This window comes from Schistocerca nitens, chromosome 2, assembly GCF_023898315.1.
Source record: "Schistocerca nitens isolate TAMUIC-IGC-003100 chromosome 2, iqSchNite1.1, whole genome shotgun sequence".
NCBI classification, from domain to species: Eukaryota; Metazoa; Arthropoda; class Insecta; order Orthoptera; family Acrididae; genus Schistocerca; species Schistocerca nitens.
The window spans coordinates 798271259-798286555 of NC_064615.1; the positions used below are offsets into that span (position 1 = coordinate 798271259).

The 15297-nt window shown below is 42.9% G+C and overlaps 1 protein-coding gene across 2 annotated transcripts in view; it reads left to right on the top strand.

Moving 5' to 3' along the window:
• LOC126237058 (annulin) overlaps nucleotides 1–15297 on the top strand; it is a 495746-nt gene that overhangs the window by 279196 nt on the left and 201253 nt on the right. Inside the window, exon 1 of one of the 2 annotated variants that reach the window (XM_049946840.1) lies at nucleotides 12466–12721. The exons of the other annotated variant lie outside the window; for it this stretch is intronic. Coding sequence (XP_049802797.1) covers nucleotides 12565–12721 — 157 coding nt within the window. The 5' untranslated portion in view covers nucleotides 12466–12564. Of the gene's footprint in view, nucleotides 1–12465; nucleotides 12722–15297 lie in introns of those variants that run through there. 2 annotated transcript variants of the gene reach the window in all.

Here is a 15297-nt window from a genome sequence, read left to right on the forward strand (position 1 = left end):
TGCGGCAATAGTAGGCTCTGTGATGACTGAGTGAACTCTGGATTTCACCAAATACATCGAACTCTTTCATTTTGCGTCTAGCTGTTGCATCATGAGATGATGTCTCCTTTTTGTGAAGTCTAATACGAGTCTTATAATCTAATGTACGGACTAAGCATTGCAGATTAAGCCAACGCTTCCATTTAATCATTAACTTTAGTGTTAGTTTACACCTTAATTCTGTAGCTAATATTCACGTTAGTGTAATATATATTAAACGTTGTTCTCCTGATCTGAAACGCTTTAGTCGACGTTTGGGGAAATATGTCTGAACTTTCCTTCCACTTCTATAAGGAAGTAATGTAGCTTACAGCTCAAGTAAACAAAGGAAAGTGGTGCGCCATCATCTAAACATTTAATATCCTTAACTACCCTCTCTGACCATTTATCATAATTTATGTTGATAAATGTATTCAAAACAACCGGATCGATAATTGGGTGTAGCAGAGAAGTCTCGACAGTAATCTGAAAACCTTTTGTTCGTATTTCAGAGGCAGCGGGCAACCATTACTGTGCTGTGCACTTCTTTTTTATCATTATCACTTATGTTCAAGTCGACACTGAAGTTACGACACGAAAGTTCCTGCCAGGTGAGAATTATATTCTGAACTGAGGCTCAAACTCAGACCGATGCTACTCACGGGTAATGATCTTCCTATGTGAGTTATCAATATACAGCTTAAGACTATAATAAGTGATTCCGTGTGCCAGTACCCCTATCCTATTTACCAAACACCACACAGCGTCTTCTCTCATATCTTGTTGCATTAGCGTTCCTGGGAAAAAATGTAGCAGAAAATAGATCGCTACAACCTATGGAATGCAGAATGAATCTCTCATTCAAGGAAGTATGCGGTGTTACGAAACTTTCTGAAACTCAATTCTAAATGCGATCCCAGACGCTTGCCTTTTGAAGGCACTGGGAGGTTTTTATAGGTTAGAGGGTCTCAGGAAACCACAGAAAGAGCGTCCGTCTAAAAGTGGGCAGGTAAAACACAGTAAGGTAGATGTAGAAACGATCGGTATTGTAGTTGTAAAACGTCGTAGCTGTGTTGGGAAAATACCAGAGCTCCAAGCCCTAATAGAAAGCACTGAAACTCAAATAGTTCTAGGTATGGAAAGCTGGCTAAAGCCGGAAATAAGTTCATCCGAAATTTTTTCAGACGATCTAACAGTGTTCAGAAAGGATAGATTAAATACAGTTGGTGGTGGAGTATTTATTGCTGTAAGAAGTAGTTTACGTTGTAGTGAAATTGATGTAGATAGTATCTGCGAAATAGTATGGGTAGAAGTTATACTTGACAGTCGGACTAAACTATTAATTGGATCGTTTTACCGACCCCCCGACTCAGAAGATATAGTTGCTGAACAGTTCAAAGAAAACTTTAATCTCATTTCAAATAGGTACCCCACTCACACAATTATAGTCGGTGGTGACTTCAATCTACCCTCGATATGCTGGAAAAATTATAAAGCCGGCGGCTGGCGTTAGACGTCATCCGAAATTGTACTGAATGCTTTCTCAGAAAATTATTCTCAAGAATTACAATAGTTCATGAGCCCACTTGAAGCGTAAATGGTTGCGAAAGCGTACTTCACGTCTTAGCAACATATAATCCTGGACAAATAGAGAGTATCATGACGAATACAGGGATTAGCGACCACAAGGCAGTTGCTGCTAGGCTGAATACCGTAACACCTAGAACCATCAGAAAGAAACGCAAAGTACATCTATTTAAAAAAGCCGATAGAAATGCTCTTAATGCCTTTTTAAGAGACAGTCTCCAGTCCTTCCGATCTGATCACGTAAGCGTAGAAAAAAAAATCTGGTATGATTTCAAAGAGAGAATATCGGCGGCAATGAGAGATATATACCACATAAAGCAATAAGTGATAGTACTGATCCCCCATGGAACACAAAACGGGTCAGATCGCTGTTGAAGAAGCAACGAAAACATTGTCAAATTAAAAAAAACGCAAAATCCCCAAGATTGGCAAAGTTTTGCAGAAGTTCGAAATATAGCGCGTAATTCAACGTTGAAGTCAGTGATGTCAGTGGCACTAAGCAGAGCTATTAAGCACTGTTTTCCGGAACTCCTTCACCAAAGAAGACGAAGTAAATATTCCCGAATTCCAATCAAGAACAACTGCCAAGATCATTCATTCATTTCCGTGTCCGGTCAGTACTTCCAAAAAATAGAAGCTGCGATAACTTTGTCATTTCCCTCGTAAACATCTTGTATTGTGCATGGGTTGTCCAGGAGGGGGCATACAAGTAGGTGGCTTGGATCGTCTTCAACCCCGCAGTTGTTAAAGGTGTCAGCGCTCGCTGGAAAGATTCATTATTTCTTCAGGTTGGCCTTGCATCGGGGGACGCCCCTCTTAGGCGGTTGAGGGACCTCCACACAGGGTATTGTAAGTTTGCGCCAGGAGCTAGTTCTTCTTTTGGTGATACGTCTATTGGCAGTGAGCTCTTCCATGTTGCAAGACAGATTGCCTCTGGTGCTCCCTCCAGCAGCGCAGTACTAGTAAGGAAACTCTTGCGGGATTTAAGGCGGGATCTTGCTACCTGATGACCATACAGAGGATGTCGGCGGTCATTCTCATGCTTTGTTCTCTCATTGTCTGCAGCAATGGCCCTCCGGATGTTGGTTGGCGCTGTTCCAACAATCGGATACAGTTTCCGCACTGGTGCTGGCTTCAAGATTCCTGAGATGATCCTTGCAGTATCGTTGACGGCAATATCGACGTGCTTAGCGTGAGCTGAAGCGTTCCACACAGGAGCAGCACACTCAGCGGCTGATACACAAAGCGCAAGTGAAGAAGTCCTTAGGAGGTGCGGATTGGCTCCCCAGCTGCTGCCAATCAACTTCTTAAGTATCCCATTGCGAGCAATGACTTACTGTTTCCCGTTTAGACATTGCTGCCTGTACGTTAGAGCCCTGTCCAGTGTGACACCTAGGTAGACTGGTGTTGCGCAATGTTTCAGTTGCTCTCCTCGCCGTGTGATGTCCAGCTTTTGTTGCGCTTCCCTGTTTTGTAAGTGGAAGGCGCTCACTTGAGTTTTACGGGGATTGGGATTCGGGTGGTTGGCATCATAGTACTTGGAGAGTTCAACCATTGCTAGAGACAGTTTTCCCTCTACTTCTTTAAGGGTTGCCTCTGAACAGCTACTGGTGTGTCAACGGCATACATGAAGAGCCTAGTACGTGCTGGTATTGGTTGGACATTTGCGTAGATATTGTACTGTGCTGGAGCGAGCATACTACCTTGGGGGAGACCGTCCTTCTGTGTTCGCCATCTACTTCGCTTACCCTGTAACGAAACTTGGAATCTTCAGTTCTGAAGGAAGGTGCTAATAAGGGGTGTTAGTTGGTAGTCCTTAGTAACAGTATCGTATGCAGTTGTTAGATCAACAAAAGCGACTCCAGTAATCTCACCACGCTCGAAATCGTCCTCGATGTGCTGAGTTAGATTCAAGATCTGACTACAGCATGATTTGCCAGCACGAAAGCCTGCTGTTGTGGGGTAAACTTTACTTCGAGGGTGGCACCGATTCGGTTAAGTACCAGCCGTTCTGATATCTTGAAAGTATGGCATAAAAGGGAGATAAGTCGAAAATTTTTTGGATCGTTTGGTTCCTTCCCAGGCTTAAGTGCTGGAATGACTCGAGACTTCCTCCACATTTTGGGGATGTGTAGCTTGGCGACACATGTGTTCATTAGACTTAGTAGCCACTCCATCGTTTTACAGCCTAAGTTCTTTATCTGTTCAACTCTAAGGTCATCGTCACCTGCAGCCTTGCTGCAGGAGATGGCAGGTTCGAGTTCAGTATGGTGAAAGGGTCCGTAAGAAAATAATGCTCTGTTTCTGGGTCGAGCTGAAGAGCTTCTCTGGGCATCCTTCCTTTTATTTTGCCGTTCTGCAGGAGCTGGGCTGCCTCTTTATCAGGAGTCACTTTCGTAAAATTGTCTTGTGATTTTACAGGGTCGCCACACAGGTTTTTAAGCAATTTCCAGACTTGTCTACTGTTCAACTTCATGTCGAAATTCTCTACCAGGTTACTCCACTTGGCCTTGCGAGTTGCTGAAATGACTTGCAGCAATATTTCAGCAGTTTGGATCGTTTCTTCTGCAAATGGATCCTCTTCATTGCGAATCTGGTATCTTTCTAACAACACTTCGTCGTCACTGGACATGCCTGGAACATACTGAGTTCTGCATCCTCTCGGAACCGTTTTCCATGAAACGTGTTGTACGCATTTGATGAAGGTTTCGTACATTTCAGGTTGCGGTTGAATGTTTATCACTTTTGAGCCAAACTCTTCACTGAACTTCTGCCTGTCAGCCTTCTTGAAGTTAAACCTCCACTTGAATGGTAATACTTCAGGCGCTACTACAGGATTTACAGTGCATATAACAGGTCTATGTTGGGTACGGGGGGTGGCAACTCCTACAGTCTTCCTGCTACCTGCCAAGATGAAAATATAGAAGTAGATATCCACGGTGTAGCAAAGCAGCTTAAATCACTTGATAAAGGCAAGGCTTCCGGTCCAGACTGTATACCAGTCAGGTTCATTTCAGAGTATGCTGGTACAATAGCTCCATATTTAGCGATTACATAAAACCGCTGGCTCACAGAAAGATCACTACCTAAAGACTGGAAAAATGCTCACGTCACAGCAATACCCAAAAAGGGAAATAGGAGTAATCGGCTAAATTATAGACCCATATCACTAACGTCGATTTGCGGTAGGGTACTGGAACATATACTGTGTTCCAACATTATGAATTACCTCGAAGAGAACGATTTATTGATACATAGTCAGCACAGATTCAGAAAATATCATTCTTGCGAAACACAACTAGCACTTTATACCCACGAAATAATGAGTGTTATCGACAGGGGATGTCAAATTGATTTTTAGATTTACAGAAGGCTTTCGACATCGTTCCTCACAAGAGCCTCGTAACAAAACTCGCCTCAGTTGTGCGACTGGATTCGTGATTTCCTGTCAGAAAGGTCACAGGTCGTAGTAACAGACGCAAAGTCATCAAGTAAAACAGAAGTAATATCTGGCGTTCCCCAAGGCAGTGTTATAGGCCCTCTATTGTTCCAGATCTATATTAACGACGTAGGAGACGATCTGAGTAGCCCTCTTAGATTGTTTGCAGATGATGCTGTCATTTACCATCTTGTAAAGTCACCAGATGTAAGTCACACAAATCTGAAGGTTGTAAATTTATCTAAATACTTAGGGATTACAATTACAAATAATCGAAATTGGAACGAACACATAGATAATGTTGTGGGTAGAGAAAACCAAAGATTGCAATTCGTTGCCACAACACTTAGAAAGTGTAAAGTCATCAGATGATCAAAATGAATTGCAAAATGATTTGGATAAGATATCTTTATGGTGCGAAAAGTGGCAGTTGACTCTGAATAAAGAAGTTATTCATATGAGTACTAAAACAAATCCGCTAAATTTCGATTACGCGGTAAGTCACACAAATCTGAAGGCTGTAAATTAAACTAAATACTTAGGGATTACAATTATAAATAACCTAAATTGGGACGATCACATAGATAGTGTTGTGGGTAGAGCAAACCAAAGACAGCGATTCATTGGCAGAAGACACAGAAGGTGCAACATGTCTAATAATGAGACTGCTTACACCACGCTTGTCCGCCCTATCCTGGAGTATTACTGTTTGGTGTGGGATCCGCATCATATGGGACTGACAGATGACATAGAAAAAGTTCAAAGAAGGGTAGCTCGTTTTGTACTATCGCAAAATAGGGGAGATAGTGCTACAGACATGATACGTGAATTGGAGTGGCAATAATTAAAATAAGGGCGTTTTTCGTTGGGACGGGTCTTCTCATGAAATTTCAATCACGTTTTCTCCACCGATTGCGAAAACATTCTGTTGGTACCAACCTACAAAGGGGGAAACGATCATCACGATAGAATAAGAGAAATCAGGGCTCTGACAGAAAAATTTAAGTGCTCGTTTTTCCCTCGCGCCGTTCGAGAGTGGAACAGTAGAGAAACAACTTGAAGGTGGTTCACTAGTCCCTTTGCCAGGCACTGTATTGCGAATAGCAGGGTAATCACGTAGATGTAGATGTAAACGTTTATTTTTGCTATGGTAGAATGTTGTTAAAACTTCCTCATTTCCTTCATCATACAGTTTCGTTAATCTGTAGTACCAAATGAGCAATGTTTCAAAAGTTCTTGCGGGAAGCAATTTTGGGTATTTTTTACTTTGTTTTATTATATCCATGAAAAGTCGTGGCAGAAAAGATAAAGCCAAAATATCTACACTCCAGTGAGGCGCTACGTCGTCTGTTGAAGACTAATCTACATCGGAGCAAGACAACTGGCGAACGGAAAACAATTTTAACATGTCAAAATATACTGCAAATGTAAGGGTGTACTCGGAGGGAATGTGTAATCATACAAAGGAGCGCAACACACACTCTCCTTTCGATTGCCTCTGGTGTCGTTTTGGGATCTCATGTAGGAGCTTTGAAACGCTAACCCGCACCTTATGAAGGCTGTCTACAATACTGCTGTAAAAGGTCCTGTCATCAAGGATAAGTTGGACATTTTAGTATACTCGCGATAACATTCTAATGCGAACACGGTAAACCCATCACTCAAATCATCAATTTACTTACAGTGTCATGTATAGAACTTTCTCGCTTCTTCAGGATCAACGAAACACAAAGAACTATGGAGCTGGAATGAATGAACACGTTTTATGCACAACAGTCACGAATAGAATGTTGAGCAAGAATATTGACCACCCGTCTCACAACTTGCCGACCTTGTGACACAGACTGTTATCCCGTTGGAAGGTACTGTTGTCGCGGAAGACATCAAGCATGAAGGGATTGTACTAATTTCATTTCTATCTTCACCATCCTCCATGTTTCGGATCCATACAGACCTTTGCTCAAAACATAGCTTTACATTAAACTTTTTCCGGTTTCATGCTTTATATTTTTTTTTACGTTAGGAGCTGCTTCTTTTCACAGAAGGATCTTCTGTCTTTTGCATTCCTTCCTATGACTTCCTTGCAGTTTCACATACTCCCTTACGTGACCGGAAAACCGATGTCTTGATCACTGAGTAAATAATAAGAACGAATAAAGTACACCCGCATTTACTCGTATGACGAGAAGCTCAGCTAAAATTCTATGCCCGTATTAAAAGAAAGGATATTGTAGTTTTATATGTGAGTTGTTGTTGTATACTGAACAAAACTGACCTGGTTTCCTCTTCTTAACTTCGTGTTTGTCTATATTGTAACCCTGAACAATACAAGTGCTGTAATTACGTAAACGCTATCTGATATAGAGTCGCCGGAGGTCTGAAACTGTATAACTGTGTTGTAATTAACTTTGCCAAAACAATTAGAAAACGTAAAACTGTATCCTAAATAAGTTGTTCTGAGAGATTCTGTATCGCGAAGGGCAGTGAAAAGTGCTGCAATGCGTAACTGCAACTTCGACACACATAACTGTTAGAATAAAAATTCTATATAAAACTGCAAATGAATTTTGAAAGAGTAACAAACCTAATATATCTGTGAAAATGCCCTGTAATTTTACGAACGCAGACTGATTAAACAAAATTCCAGACACTAAATGATACACACGCAAACGTAAGATTACACTGTAGGAATAAAGCCTGTCTGCATATGAAGTGAAATATGAACTCATCTTTACCAAAGAGAAACCCTATAACGATTCTGCAAAACAATATTTAACTACGAATGATCTAGTTGTCCAGACTGTAATAAATAACTGGCCCTAACATATTTTCTTGGTTTACCTGTGGCAACGGAAACTTGGCATTGCTCGAAGGTGATGAACATTAAAATACAGCGCAGCAGCAGACTAAATAAAAATGAAAGAAAGCCTTGCGCAATGCAGTACAAGGCCTTGCAGATATTCTAAGCAGATTAAGATTTAGTTTTAACAGCATTGTTCCTCAGAATGCAGTGCGGCGACACGCAATTAAAAATCCAAATTTTCGTGAGAAGACGGTAGAAGATATTACATTTCCTAAATGATTGGAACGAGACTAGTATTCAAAAACTATAAAGAATAATGAAACAAATCCCTTGACCATTACAACCATCTTTACAAAAACTACTTCTTATTAAAAAAAAAAAAAAGGTGGCAGGGGTAACATACAGGGTGCGAAAGGGTGTTTACAATTTGTACAGAAACCAGAAGGCAGTTATAAGAGTTGAGGGGCATGAAAGGGAAGCAGTGGTTGGGAAGGGAGTGAGACAGGGTTGTAGCCTAACCCCGATGTTATTCAATCTGTATATTGAGCAGGCAGTAAAGGAAACAAAAGAAAAATTCGGAGTAGGAATGAAAATCCATGGAGAAGAAATAAAAAATTTGAGGTTCTACGATGACAGTGACAGCAAAGGACTTGGAAGAGCAGTGAACGCAATGGACAGTGTCTTGAAAGGAGGATATAAGATGAACATCAACAAAAGCAAAACGAGGATAATGGAATGTACTCGAATTAAGTCGGGTGGTGCTGAGGGAATTAGATTAGGAAATGAGACACTTAATAGTAGTAAATGAGTTTTGCTATTTGGGGAGGAAAATAATAGATGATGGTCGAAGTAGGGAGGGTATAAAATGTAGACTGGCAATGGCAAGGAAAGCGTTTCTGAAGAAGAGAAATTTGTTAACATCGAGTATCGATTTAAGTGTTAGGAAGTCGTTTCTGAGACTATTTGTATGAAGTGTAGCTACGTATGGAAGTGAAACATGGACGATAAATAGTTTAGACAAGAAGAGAATAGACGCTTTCGAAATGTGGTAATACAGAAGAATGCTGAAGATTAGATGGGTAGATCACATAACTAATGAGGATGTGTTGAAAAGAATTGGGGAGAAATTTGTGGCACAACTTGACTAGAAGAAGGGATCGGTTGGTAGGACATGTTCTGAGGCATCTAGGGATCACCAATTTAGTATTGGAGGGCAGCGTGGACGGTAAAAATTGTAGAGGGAGACCAAGAAACGAATGCACTAAGCAGATTCAGAAAGATGTAGGTTGCAGTAGGGACTGGAAGAAGCCTGCACAGGATAGAGTAGCATGGAGAGCTGCATCAAACCAGTCTCTGGACTGAAGACCACAACAACAACAACATTAAAAAATATTACTCTGCCATGAGGGGTACATGTATAACTCTGAGTGCAAGTTGTGCGAACAGATACCTCTGTTTAATAAGTACTGACCAATGAAACTAAGCAATCTGAACTAATAAATAGAATCCCACTAGAACATTTCTTTTTTCAAGCACATCACAAATTACGTGCAAGCAAGCATCGCAACGACAACATTACGTGAATATCTTCATTTTTAGCTAGTCTGCTGCTGCGCTGTATTTTAATATTCATCACTTTCGAGCAGTGCCGAGTTTCCGCTGCCACAGGTAAGCCAAGAAAATTTGTTAGGGCCAATCTTTATCAAATCATATTTCCAAAACTCGACATCCTTTGCATTTTTATTTGTGTGCTCTAATAGCAAATTCCAGACCGCTCAGTAACATGACCAATACCCGAGTCACGTACTTCTCTCAGAATGATAATGGCAACGACATTGCTACTGACAACCAAAGATCACATTGCTTGCATGCAGACCTATTTGGCGTAACATACAGATTATTGACGACTTCTTTTTGAAACATATACATTGTACAGATATCATGTATGATACACTGAATGAAAATGTAGAGTTAATATCACTTTCACTGGACACCAGAAATAACTGGTAACCTTAAAATTTAAGCAAAATAGGTAGGCAAGTTGCGGATATTTATGAAACCCGCAGTAAGGCTAAGGCTTAGAGAATAAAACGGATTGCAGTAGCGGAAGCAGAAGTAACATAGCAGGAGAAAAAATTTTAGGCTGTTAGCCAAGTAGGAGCATCCAAGCAGACCGAAAGTACTTCCTGCGAGGATTGATAACAGTCCATTCTGAGAAAGAAGAAGTTATATTGTCTTGAAGAGAGGCTACAAGGAAATTCCGGATATTGATTTGCTGTGCGGAGCGTGGTGCAGTACAGCGCAAGAAAGGAACATCAACAAAAACACAAGGACAACAGATGTAGCTAAATTAAATCAGGCGAAGTTGAGGGAACGGGATTATGGAATGAGACACTAGAACTAATAAATGAGCTTGTCTCTTTGCCCAGCAAATTACACCGAAATAGAAAGCAAACTGCAATAGGAAGAAAAGTTTTTCTGAAAAGAAGAAATATTTTAACAACAAATATGAACATAAGTGTTAGGAAGTCTTTTCAGAATTTATTTGGAGTATAGCCTTGTAGGGAAGTGAAACGTGGGCGATAATAGATCAGGCAGAAGAGAATAGAAGCTTTTGAAATGTGGCCCTACAGAAGAGTGGTAAAGGTTAGATGGGTAGATCGCGTTATTAATGAGACGGTACTGAATCTAAATGAGGAGAAAAGGAATTTATGGGAGAACTCGACCAAAAGAAGGAATCGATTGATAAGACAGATTCTAAGCCATCAAGGATCGTGAATTTGGAAATGAAAGAAAATATTTATGCGTGTGTCTGTCGGGGGGGGGGGGGGGGCTGTGGGAGAGGGGGGAAGGGGAAGGGGCGGTAGTTTGTAGAGGGGAACCAAATGGATAAAAGTTGCAGCAGTTATGCAGAGATGAAGAGGTTTGCACACATTAATCGTGAAGAGCTCCAACGAAACACTCTTTAGCCTGAAAAAAAAAAAAAAAAAAACGGCAGCAAGAGCAATAATAATAATAAAGCATAATCTCAGAAGTATCGCTTGAGATTAAGTTTCCCAATTATCTACGTAAATAACAGTTGAATGTTTCGCCGGGACTGCACAAAATCACTTTCAGACTATTTTCATAGACTTTCACTCTCGAGTACGACGTTGGAAAAATGAACAGCAAAGTTCACAAATGAATTACAGACATTGGCTGCCAGTGTACAGAGTGGCCCCGCGGTTTGAGGCGTCATGTCACAGACTGCGCGGGCCCTCCCACCGGAGGTTCGAGTCCTCCCTCGGGCGTGGGTGTGTGTGTTGTTCTTAGCGTAGGTTAGTTTAAGTAGTGTGTAAGTCTAGGGACCGATGACCTAAGCAGTTTGGTTCCTTAGAAAGTCACACACAGTGGGCATTGATTGAAATCAAAGAGAAAAGTTGAAAATTTGTGCCTGACCGGCATTCGAACCATGGTCTCCTGCTTACGAGGCCGATGCTGCGACCGCTAAGCCATCTGGACAAAGTGGTCACTGCAACTACACGGACTACCTGAGCATGCTTCCCGTCAGACCCAAATTTTCAACTTGCCTAGACTACTAATGTAAGTGCCCCTTGCTCATTATCCTCATTACTCGCGGCATTTCCTCGATTCCCGTAAGTGTTCGAGCCTGGGATGCATCTGCAGTGAAGAGATCTTTGGCTGTCTCGCCTTAATTATTTATTCAGACGTCCGAAAGAACAGACACTGCACACAGGAACAACTAAAGATTTTCGTGTGAGCTATGATTTCTCATATTTTATGATGATTGTTATTTCTCTCTACGTAGGTGGCATTCGGAGACGGGTGCTTACTGAAATTTCATCGAAAGATCTCACTGCAACGAAAAATTGCTTTGTTTTAATTATTGCCGTCCCAACTAGCTTATAATACCCGTGACTCTCTCTCTCTCTCTCTCTCTCTACTGCATCCTGCAGTCTGGAACCGCAAGACCGCTACGGTCGCAGGTTCGAATCCTGCCTCGGGCATGGGTGTTTGTGATGTCCTTAGGTTAGTTAGGTTTAACTAGTTCTAAGTTCTAGGGGACTAATGACCTCAGCAGTTGAGTTCCATAGTGCTCAGAGCCATTTGAACCATCTACTGCATCGTAATACTACTTTGAACTTTTTCGATGTCCTCCGTCAATCCTATCTACTGCGAAGTCGACACGTGTGTCTCTTTGATGCCTGCGTGGCAGTTCAGTTAGTTTGTAATCAGCGTTTTCTACCGTGGTCGGTGTTAAGCCCTTGAACTGATTTGGCGCAACTGGAACCCTCGCAGTTCCACGAACTGACGTCTGTCTAGAAGAGCTGCGTGTTTTCGGCAGCCTTCACGGAGAACCCAGTGCTGCAAGCCGGGCGGAAATCCGTCGGACCGCGAGCCGGTTACGCACAAAACGCTGGAATGGGATGTGAGCGCCTGTCGCGTCGCTGAACGCGACTATGGAAGCCCCCGGCAAGCGGCGCGGCGTGTCCACGGACACGGCGGGCCGGCGGCGTTCCTGGAACGGCCGCGAGTTTCGCGCGCCGCCCGCTAGGGGCGCTGCCGAGGCGGTCCTCAGGAGGCGCGGCCCGGCCCGCGTAGCGTCAGTCCGGCGTCTCCCACCGAAGCAGTCGCATCTGTTCTGTTCTGTTCGCGCCCGGGTTGCAACCAGTACCGAAGCGGAGTAACTCAGTAGGGAAGGACGGCCTGTCTAGCGATGGGTAACTGTTGTTCGACGTTCAGGGCGGTATTCAAGCCGAACGAAGGCAGCGGGGGCGGCATCCCTCTGATGCCCGTGAGGGGCGGATCGACACGCAGACCTGACAGCCTCCCCAAGCCGCCCGCCGCTGTGGTGCCCTCGCCGCCATCGCTTGGTAAGTACCTCGTCGCTTCCATTCTGCTGCTTGATGGTATAGGCTCGCTAGGATTTTATCCTACCAAGAACTGCGTAGAATTCATGTACTTCCTAGACTGCTCAGCAACAGCAAGACCATCCCGAGACATTACTTCATCCTTATGAAATACAGCCTGTAAGTACTTGGATCGGACGCAGTAGAACGGTATGAGCGAGTAATGAATGTCGATCTACGTGGTGTTTGAAATAGATGTATCCAATTTCACAAGACTGCATATTTACACGAATGAAGACAGAAACTTAGGGAGAATTTTAACTGATACATTGGATTATAAAATTTGTATATTTAAAAAAACAATGCAATTTTACAAGAGCATTTCGTTTATACTGTATCGAGATACACCCTTACATTTTCTATATTCGCCTATAAGCTCCAAGATTTCATTTATCTTTGACTGAAGTTCTATTTTCCGTCCACGGGACGCACGAATATCATCCACACGCTGAATGGTATGATTTACTGTGTACAGCCGAGGCGTTGCTACCATTTTACGCACAGTCATCGTCTTCAGGTGCCGCGATCTGTGCTGCGTTGTTAAGCGTGCCTGGGTTCCCAATCAGTCTGATTAAACTCGAAAATGGAAGGAAGAAGCACTTTATTTCAGCGTCGCTCCGACGGTGATAAGAGACAGAGCACGAGCTGTGATTACGAAAGGATGGGGAAGGAAATAGGCTGTGCCCTTTTCAAGTGAAGCATCCCGGCATTTCCCTGGGGAAATTTAGGGAAATCACAGAAAATTTAAATCTGGATGTCCGGACGGGGATTTGCACCGTCGTCCTACCGAAAACGAGTCCTTTGTCCTAAGCACAGCGCCGCCTCGTTCGGTGATTGTAGTCGAGGCAATCTTCGGCCGCAGCTGATGATTTGCTTCGTTGGCTTAGTCACGAGTGCCGCTGATGTTCCTTGCATCTTTGCTCGACTGTTTTAATAAGCTGTCCCACGTAAGACATGCCACAGTCACTGGAATGCGGTACATGCCCACATATCAGAGACGTAGAACGTTTTTAACGTATTAAGAAGTGCTAGTTTCTCCACGTTTGTAGAGCGCGGCTGCTCCACAGTCGTGAAATGAATTGAAGAATAACCGCTCCGGCGCTGTAGTTCACCAGAGCACAATTTTCCACTAGAAAATGTTTCAATACAAGAGCCACAACCGTACTTGGAGTAAAATAAGTAACTTTTTAGCAAGAGGTGGATTACACTTTAATTCATTACAAAGAGGGGTTTTCTATGTATTTTTCATAAATCATGACGAGATGATACTCATCTTTGTCCTATGTCTCAGTCAGCATGTTTGGCATTACTGCATTCGCTGCTGTTACTATTCTACATGGCAGTACATCCAAGTTGTTGGAATAAAGTTCAGTAAAAGTACATACCGTGAAATCTTGCGACCTTGAACCACTGGTGCAATACGGGATCCTTACGGCCAGTCCATTGTGGAGGTATCTCATTGTTGATAAATGTTGTTACACGCAGGTGTCAGTGCGGTGGTGCTCCGCCCTGTTGAAATGTGACATTTTCGGCATGTTCTCCCACTCTTCGGAGGAGCCAGATGAACGAGCGAGCGAGGAAGCTAGATGTGCCAGAGAGACCCATCCCCCGAAATACATGAGCTGGCAACTAACAACTGGTGCCAACGTACATTTCTAGTTTTGATCTGTCAGTTAAAATAGACCCCCTGTTTCTATCTACATTTATGTTAAAGTTACAGTCTTGTGAAGTAGGACGAATGTATTCGAAACACACTGTAGATCGCCCTTGTGGGATATGGCAGTTCGCAACTGCATGCAACTGACGCTGCAGAGTAGTAACGGTGACCAATGGTCGTAGGTATCTAACACCTCCTGACAGTTATCATTTAATCTAGTCTCTTGACACGGAGACAGGTCGTAGCGGAATGGAAACGTATTCCAGAAGACCGCTGTATGAACTCTGGTATGACGATCCCAAGGTAGGTGTCCCATGTTCAGGAGAATTCTGGAAAGGTTTCTTAAGTAGGATATGGACGAATGTTCCCCAGAATCCTAATCCAACAGAACTGGTAGTATGGCTGTACAGTAGTACGGCTGTACCACTGCGACATCGACGGGCTGCTAAATTCTTCCCTACATCCCTTATTTTCTGAACGCGATACCTTTTCTAGAGCAGAAATCTACAACAGATGTCAACTGAAATTGCTGTTAATCTGCAGAGGCGAAGCACAGGCAAAACCAGATAATGTGTGCGCCATTCGTTGGAATGATGGCACAGCTATTGTTTGACGGGATGCATAACGAAACCTCGTCGTGGTGCAGCCCATGTAATATACATTAGTCGCGTAAAATCCGCACAACTATCACGACAGACCTCAGGGTAGCACAGCAAGCGAAAATCGTACATCAGCTGTGATAGCATTTCGTCACTTACATCCCTTTGTTTCCTTAATAGACAAATACGGGTATCTTTACCACCGTGAGAGTCATAGAAACGCTCAAACACACCAAACTCCAAACTGGGTGGCCGTGTAATAAATGCATTTTGAGTCACGGAAG